This window comes from Adiantum capillus-veneris, chromosome 14 (genome assembly GCF_014529385.1).
Source record: "Adiantum capillus-veneris isolate H3 chromosome 14, ASM1452938v2, whole genome shotgun sequence".
NCBI classification, from domain to species: Eukaryota; Viridiplantae; Streptophyta; class Polypodiopsida; order Polypodiales; family Pteridaceae; genus Adiantum; species Adiantum capillus-veneris.
The window spans coordinates 49,369,308-49,377,959 of record NC_140944.1 but is presented as its reverse complement, the minus strand read 5'-3'; the positions used below and the strand labels follow the sequence as shown (position 1 = coordinate 49,377,959).

The 8,652-nt window shown below is 42.7% G+C and overlaps 1 protein-coding gene across 1 annotated transcript; it reads left to right on the top strand.

The window, feature by feature from the left end:
• The first annotated feature begins 2,754 nt into the window (after positions 1-2,754).
• On the top strand, positions 2,755-7,934 carry LOC147442340 (replication protein A 70 kDa DNA-binding subunit A-like). Its single transcript, XM_086528546.1, has 2 exons — positions 2,755-3,251; positions 5,405-7,934. The coding sequence occupies exons 1-2, from the start codon at positions 2,983-2,985 to the stop codon at positions 7,692-7,694; spliced, it is 2,559 nt and encodes an 852-aa protein (XP_086384672.1). The 5' UTR covers positions 2,755-2,982; the 3' UTR covers positions 7,695-7,934.
• The last annotated feature ends 718 nt before the right edge of the window (positions 7,935-8,652 follow it).

The window sequence follows — 8,652 nt, the reverse complement described above, 5'->3', positions numbered from 1 at the left end:
CCCCCCATGTGCAAGATCACCTAGCGCTCCTGATCCATACTCTAAATGTTCCCAAATTGTCAATTTTGAGACCTACACGCTCTACCCACCTTAGGTGGCCTAATATTGGCCACCTATAATAAAGTGGTCTAATATTGGCCCCTTTACCCTACAAAGAGACACCATCCTACATGGCGATTTTTTGAATGCATGCATCACCATGCGTACTTCTAAAACATATGAAAGTAGACTCTTTGTCTCTATCTCTATTTTCTCAAAATGCCTACTAGCTAGTAAGCAAAATCTTAAAGGTGAAGATTATTCAAACCAAAGACTACAAAAAGAGCTAACATTGTCATATGATTTGCAAAAGTGAATAAGGTTGGGTTCACATTGAATGGGTGGAAGAAATTTCTTCTAGGCAGAAGGCAATGAAGAGCTATTCCTTCCACCCTGCTAGTTTTCACAAAAGGGTGGAGGAAAAAAGCTTGCATGGAGCTTGGGACAAAGATAATGGACGAATTTGATTGGCTTCTTTTTTGGTGTGTCAAGGGTGGAAGAAGACTTGGGCGTGGGGAGGGAGTTGGAAGATTTTTTCGAAGGGGTGGAAGAGAAAAAGAGGTTCTCTAACTTGACGTGGCTGCTTCATCAGCTACTTCCACCGCATAGTGTGAACAATGGAGAGAGAGCGATGCCTTCTGATTGGCTGAAAGAAAAAGAAAGCTCCTTTCGCCGCACAATATGAACATGCCCTAACTTGTGTGATGCATCCTCCAAACTCTCTCCATCTTCTAGTGTATGATTTCATATCTTCATATAGGCGTCTGCCAAGTGTTAGGTTCCCAACCCACCGCATCTCTTCACTTCTAGTTTGTTTTAGAATGCCAATGTGACCAAGGGTGATGTCTCCGGTTCAAATCGTGGAAGGTTGAGTGGTGAGTGCCGCCCGAATTTTCTTCTTCGCCCCACTATCACATAATTTCCCTCATACTCCCGAGGCCCAACCATTGATCCCCTCCCGATGTGTGACTTTTAGAGAGGAGGGGGAGCCCCGTGTCTCTATTTGACACCCTCATTTTTAAGAGGGGATCTATGATCCTAGATGATTGTTCATTGTGGGCCGTTCGATTCATATGGAGGAAAAAAGAAGGGTGTGTGGTGGGATTCAACCTCGCAACCTCCCCCTCCAAATGCTATTGCTTTACACTACACTATTGCGTTTTCAAAGGCATGGAGGATGATAGCACTATATTGTGTAGTCCTAGCTGCCCGTCATGATCTCTAGTTCACACTGTTTACTTTGAGTTTACATCTAGTTTACATGCAAGTTCACAACGAGTTCACATTTGTTCTAGTTTACATCTAGTTTACATCAAGTTCACATTTGGGATGAACGGCTGTGGTCTTCCCGATTTTCAATCGTAGATCCTCTTTAAACAAGTGATAAATTCACAAGGCCTGCCAAGGTGAGCAAAAGTGTTCAATAGGAGGAGATTGTTCCCTATAAGAACTCTTAAAAAACTCCCATTATGGCATTCGATTTTGAGCACAATCACGAACATTCCTCTAAGCAAAGCCATTTCACGGCCAAGAAGCACATGCTCTACATACCGGACCCTAAGAATAAACGTGCTAGCCCTTCCCGTGGTGCACAAAGGGACGACTGATCTGCACAAATTGATGAGACGATGTAGTGAAGAGAAAGCTCTGCGAGATAGAAAGCTCACTGAGATAGAGTTAGCGCTTGGAAGGTGCCGACGGATCTGGAAGCCTGCAAGGGACGACGGATCCGCAGAAGCTGATGATGATGCAGTAGATACTGTTATGGCTTTGAAGGTGAGGAAGAAATCTCAATAAGATACGATAAGGACTCGAAAGGTGAACAAGCTGTACGCTGCATGACAGCACCTGCATCTCTGTCCCAAAATATCCCACCCTCTCTCTCTACCCTTTTGAACTTTTCCGCTCTCTTTCCTACCTTTCTCGCTTGTTTTGACTCGAGGTCACTAGACCAATTGCTCTCTCTGCCACACGATTCTCTTCTCTCTCTCTCTCTCTCTCTCTACAAGTGCCCCTCCTGCTTTTCCTTCCCACCTCATTTCTTTACCACACGATAGCCAGGGTCTTGACTCTTCTCCACCCATCACCTCCCCATAACCAATCCCTACCATGCTAAGCATCAAGCCACATGCTCGCAGGCAGCCTCATGCGGTGCCCTTCAACAGCCTCCATGGATAGCAATAAGCTTCTTACTGCCCCTCAATTCATAGCTCTCCGCCTATGAGCTTTGCAATCCCGTCCTTGCTCAACACTTCTCGCGTGCAGAACTGGCATTGTACCACTTTGCGTCTCTCTCTCTCTCTCTAAAAAAGAACAAGACAGGGCAACCCCAAATAGACACAACATGGTAGGATGCAAGGGCAAGGGGAGAGAGAGAGAGAGAGAGAGAGAGAGAGAGAGAGAGGCCACTAAAAAAATCTAAGAGAGATCCGACCACTCAAATAAATTATTCAGTGGGGAGTCTTGAGAAGTGCTGACTCTTGAGTGCTCCCGAGTCCTCATCCTCTAAACATATCACCACCTACTCTCTAAAGCTTTGAAACAAGTATTTTATATCTATTTCAACCAATAAAAGATGATGTATTTTAACAAAACAATCTTCCTTTTTTCATTAGCAAAAAGGGAAACCATCACTAAGGCCTCCCCCCTTTGGGGCAGGCCAAAAAATGAGGGTGTCAATTAGTGACGACTCACGAGGGGTCTCAGTCTGGATCTCCTCTCCTCGAGATTTCTAAATTTTGAATGAATGGACTTCGAATTTACTTCGGCGGGAAAATGTAGTTTGAAGCTTGGTGTGTATTCATCACGCTTTCCTGCACATTGCCTACCTAGCCTACCTCCCCCCCTCTCTCTCTCTCTCTCTCTCTCTCTCTCTCTCACTCACTCACACACACACACCCACACACACACACACACACACACACACACACAGAGGCACCCGCCATGTCGATTTCTCTCACACCCAACGCCATCGTAGCGTTGAACAATGGACAAATGGATTCACAGCCCGTGGTGCAAGTGTTGGATGTGAGGCAGATAGGAACGGGGCAGAGCGTGCAAGAACGATACCGCCTTGTGCTCTCCGATGGACACTACGTGCAACAGGGCATGCTTGCAACGCAGCTCAACGAGCACATTAAGTCTGGACAGGTGCTGAAAGGCTCCATCGTTAAGCTTGTTGAATACATCTGCAACACCGTTCAGCAACGCAAGTAAGCTCAGCCTCCTTCGGCCTCTCAATTTTGTTACTTTAGTCTTTTTGCAGTACGTTCAGCCTTAAGAGCCTAAAATTTGTAGTGTGTTCAATGTGTCACCGCGATTGAGTTGGTGGAATTGAGCTGGTTACATTCAGGCTTGCAAAAAGTCTTGAAATTTCCAGCTCTTCAAGTTCTGACTCTGTCGTCCTTGTTTCACACTTGTCAGAATTTGTAGATCTGTTTATTGTGTCTCTGTAAAATATGCATCTTTGAGGCATAATTTGCTTAAATCAATCCTTCTTTGACTTTTTGACCGTTTCGCAAGAAATTTCCATGTTCAGATATCATTTTGCATTTATGATTGGGTTATCCCAGCGATGTTTATCAGTAGACCTACTTCTGTATTTCACTTCTGTTTTGCGAAATTTATCTTGCATTCTAAAAGACATTGGCATCCCGTTTTGCATCAATGACAAAAATTTTTGCTCATCTTGTTAATGTTCATCATATTTCAGATTTGCAGTCCAAGTATTCATTTTTAAGTCATATGATGTCAATTTTGTTGAGATCTGTCTCTTGTTCACAAGATCCTTGTGTTTTCAGCTTTTTTTCTTCATAGGTGCCAATCCCTCCCCCCCCCCCCCCCCCCCCCTCTTTTTTGTTTTTTTTTCAAATTTCAATATCCTTCTCTAAACATTTGTATCAGAAGCGCTTTCGATTTGAGTTATATAGTTTTGCTTTCTGAGATTTTATTTTGAGGCATAAGCTACTGGCTTTACCTACACCTTACTGAATCAACCCCTTTTTTAGCAGACTTACTTCTGTATATCACTTCTGTTTTGCAAGAATTATTTTGCATTCTCAAATAATTTGCATATGTTGTTTTGCATCAACAAGAATCTTTTTGCTCATCTTATTAATGTCGAGATTTGCATTCCTAGCTCATTGAGTCATACGATGTCAGTTTTTTTAAAGATTCGTGTCTTGTGTGCCAGCTCCTTTCAGCTTTTTTCTTCATAGTTTTTTCAAATGTCAACTGATCGCTAAACATTTGTATAGCATGTTTTGATTTGAGTTATGTTGTTTTGCTTTTTGGGCTTTCATTTTGAGGCATTGCTGCTGACTTTTATTAGCAGACATTCTGTGTTTCATTTCTGTTATGCAAAAATTATCTTGCATTGTGGAAGACAATTGCATTCAAACTTTTTGTTTTGCATTTAAGGATAACTTTTTTGGCCCATCTTATTACTGTTTATTAGAATTGAGATTTGCATTTTGAGTTGCATGGTGTCCATTCTCTTCAGATTTCACTCTAGTTTGCGATATTCTTGCATTTTTTGTTTATTCTTTAGTTAGGTTCAAATTTCATTGTTTGCAAAACCTTGATGCCATAGACATTAATCTGTTTATTGGTAGACAAACTTCTGTATGTTAGTTCTGCTTTGCAAGATCTTTATTGCATTTGAAAGACATTTGCATCAACAAGATTTGTTTTGCTGTCAATTTTCTTCAGATTTCTCTTTAGTTTGCAAGATCCTTGCGTTTTCAGCTTTTTATAATTCAATTATCTGCTATCTCTCTTTTCCAAATTTCAATTTTATTGTAAGCTTTCATTTGAGTTACATTGTTTTGCTTACTGAGCTTTCAGTTTGAGGTATATGCTGCTGACTTTACCTGCACCTTACTGAATCAAACCCTTGATGCCAAAGAAGGAAACCTGTATATTAGCAGACCTACTTCTGTATTTAACTTAAGTTTCGTGAGAATTATCTTGCTTTCTGAAAAACATTTGCATCCAAAGTTGTTTTGTATCAATGATAAATTTTTACGCATCTCAATATGTTTATCAGAATTGAGATTTGCACTCCTACTCATCATTTAGAGTCATGTGTTGTCAATTTTGTTCAGATTTCACTCTTGCTTCCAAGATCTTTGTGTTGACATCTTTTCTTTTTTTAAGTTAGGAGATATCTTTCAAATTCCAATGTTTGCCAAACATTTGTATTACAAGCTTATGTTTTGCTTTCTGAGCTTTCATAGTGAGGCATATGCTGCTGACTTTACCAGCACCTTACTGAATTGACCCCTTGATGCCATAGAAATGCTGTCTTTTGTCATGATAACAAAGTAAATCTTCTGATGTGTTTTTGCTGCTTACATGCATGCAGAATAATAATTGTGCTCAATATGGAGGTGGTGGCATCTGTTTCTGAAATAATTGGAGATCCGAAGCAGGTTATTATGAATGATCCACCAACAAATTCTGGTTCTACAGCTAGTGCTGAGCAACAACAAAAGCCTTCAATGCAAGCACCTGTGCCATTATCATATCCTCAGCAGCAGCCTGAGGTACTCAGTAGCATGGCCAATGCTAATGGCTTCAGGCCTGGGCAAGGGGCAGGCATCCACCAAGTGAGTGGAACTTATTCCAAGGATGGTGCTGCAGCGTTTGCTCAAACTGGCAGCTTTCAAGGACATGTAGAAAATTCTGGAGGAGGCCCTTCCCATCGTGCTGGAGGGTTGGCCTTGCCAACCCCGGTCCAAGCAAGCAATACTTATGGCAGACCAATAGGGGCACCTACATCCTACCAACCTTCACCAATGTACTCCAATCGGGGTCCAATTGCAATGAATGAGGCTGCCGCTAGAATTGTTCCCATTGCAGCTCTCAACCCTTACCAAGGACGATGGACTATAAAGGCCAGGGTCACCTCTAAGGGTGACATTCGCAGGTTCAATAATGCAAAGGGTGAAGGCAAAGTTTTCAGCTTTGATCTCTTAGATGCAGAGGGAGGTGAAATCCGTGTTACATGCTTCAACAACGTTGCTGACCAGTTTTACGAACAACTTGAAGTTGGCGGTATTTACATGATCTCCAAAGGATCTCTCAAACCTGCACAGAGGAACTTTAATCATCTCAAGAATGACTGGGAGATATTTTTGGAAAACTCATCAATTGTGGAAAGATGCTTTGATGAGGATGGTACAATTCCACAGCAACAGTTTGACTTTAAGCCTATAAGTGAGGTTGGGAATTTGGAGGGTAATGCCATGGTAGATGTTGTGGGAGTTGTTGTGTCAATCAACCCTACCACGACAATCATGAGGAAGAATGGGACAGAGGTTCAAAAGAGAACTCTTCACCTTCGGGATGCCTCTGGTTGCAGTGTAGAAGTGACTATGTGGGGTGCATTTTGCAATAGTGAAGGTCAACAGCTGCAAGAGATGTGTGACTCTGGTCTCTTTCCTATTCTTGCTGTAAAGGGTGGCCGAATATCTGATTTTGGTGGCAAAAGCATTGGCACTGTCTCTTCCAGTCAGCTACTCATCAATCCCAACCTGCCTCAAGCCCTCCAAACAAAGGCATGGTTTGAGCAAGGTGGTAAAAGCTCTGTAGCACAACCTATCTCGAAGGAAGGTGGCGGTGGACCTCGTCTTGACATGCGGAAGACTGTCTCTCAGATTAAGGATGAGGGGCTGGGGCGGTCCGATAAACCTGATTGGATCGCCTTACGAGCTACCATCTCCTTCATCAAGACTGATAATTTCTGTTACACTGCTTGTCCACTTCCAGTAGGTGATCGACAGTGCAACAAAAAGGTGGTCAGCAATGGTGATGGCACTTGGAGATGTGATCGTTGTGATAAGGCAGTTGCAGAGTGTGACTACAGATATCTTCTCTCAGTTCAAGTCCAAGATCACACTGGCATCACATGGATAACAGCTTTTCAAGATGCTGGTGAAGAGATAATGGGCGTATCAGCAAAAGATCTTTTCACTTGGAAGGAGAATGAAAACCCCAAGTTTAAAGAATCAATACAAAAGCTACTATTTACTCAGTATGTCTTTAAGCTCAAAGTAAAGGAGGAGCATTATAATGATGAGATGCGAGTCAAATGCACAGCTATTAAATCAGAGAGACTTGACTTTGCAGGAGAGAGTAAGGTCCTTATAGATGCTATAAGGAAAATTTCAAGAGGGGAGCAATTGAATGAGCCTCCTTCAGCTACTGTAGGGCTGCCACCTGCAGGCTATTCTAATGGCACTCTTGGGATGCCAACAGCAGGATATTCTAATAGCACTACTCCAGGGACAAGTGGACATTTTGGATCCTTAGAAGGTGGCAACATTGGTGGATTTAGATCCACAGCTGTGGGAAGTGGGCATGCCAACGGAGGGTCGAATGGTTACGGGAATGCCTCTTGCTTCAAATGTGGAGGGGCTCATTATGCAAGAGACTGCTCTACTTTCAGTAGTGAAAGGGCCGTAAACCAGAGCATGACCAACTACGGTGGAGGCTTTAACGGGGCAGTGGGCAGTACAAGCTCTTGCTTCAAATGTGGACAAGGTGGGCACTGGGCCAGGGATTGCCCTGGCCATGGAATGAATGGAAGTTTTGGTAGAGAAATGAATTATGGGGGGTATGTAGGGAATGTGGGTTATGGCAGAGGTTTTTGAGATGTTATAAGAGGATTTCGTAAAGTATGTGCATTGTCTGTACATATTCAGTCTATTGAGATTCAACATAACCTTAGTAAATCAAAGTTCAACGTGTGTTTGCATAAAGGTCAGGTTGCACTATTACCTTTTCCTATCAATCCGAAGTCATACACTGCTAGGTTTACAGGGCTTTTATCTGAGGGTGAAACGCATAGAACTGTTATCTTCCTGATTGCGAATGCTCTCAATTTGACAAAAGGTAAGAGATTAAATTAGGTATTTATAAATTGTCTTCTCATAGGCTACAAATATTTTGAATTCTAAATCCTTGTTTTAATGCTTTTCAAAGAGAAGCTGTGTTAGCTCTCAAAATGCTCCAGTTTGATCCACTTTTGAGCAGTCGTGATTCTACTGGGAGTTTCTCACGTGATTAGCATTTCGTGGTCCAGTGAAGGTTTCTCGACCTTGGGTTGTGGCACCAGTCAGCTGCCAGTTTCAAGATGGTGCTGTCGTAAGGCTGTATCTCTTCTTGGTTTTTACAATATGGGGTCTTGTCACCACTCATGTTCCCGTACCTCGAGGATACGGACCAAGGAGCAGGAAAACATCAACATCAAAGGGTTCAAGCATTGGTAAGGCAGAGATTATATGTATATGTATGGTGGGTTGGTACGGTTGACGAAACAATTCTGTTGTCAAATTGACTTGATGCAGAAGCCTCTCCAGTACCCTCACTACTTTAGCGCGCCGGGGTCGGGCACCACTCTCGCAATGTGAAGCTTTTGTCATTGATTTCAATCTCAATTGGAGACCTTAGACATTGCCTCGGGGATGGTACGCCCGTTCAATCTTCTAGAACTTGCACCCTTGTTAGTTTATCCAAGGGATCCTTGGTAGACCCCTTTAGGTGTCAGAGCCCGTTCAATCTTCTAGAACTTGCACCCTTGTTAGTTTATCCAAGGGATCCTTGGTAGAC

Bases quoted from the DNA above. Each gene is read 5' to 3' on its own strand.
- LOC147442340 (XM_086528546.1), top strand. From the start codon at position 2,983: ATGTCGATTTCTCTCACACCCAACGCCATCGTAGCGTTGAACAATGGA. The intron at 3,252-5,404 runs GTAAGCTCAGCC...ACATGCATGCAG, and splicing joins AACACCGTTCAGCAACGCAA to AATAATAATTGTGCTCAATA.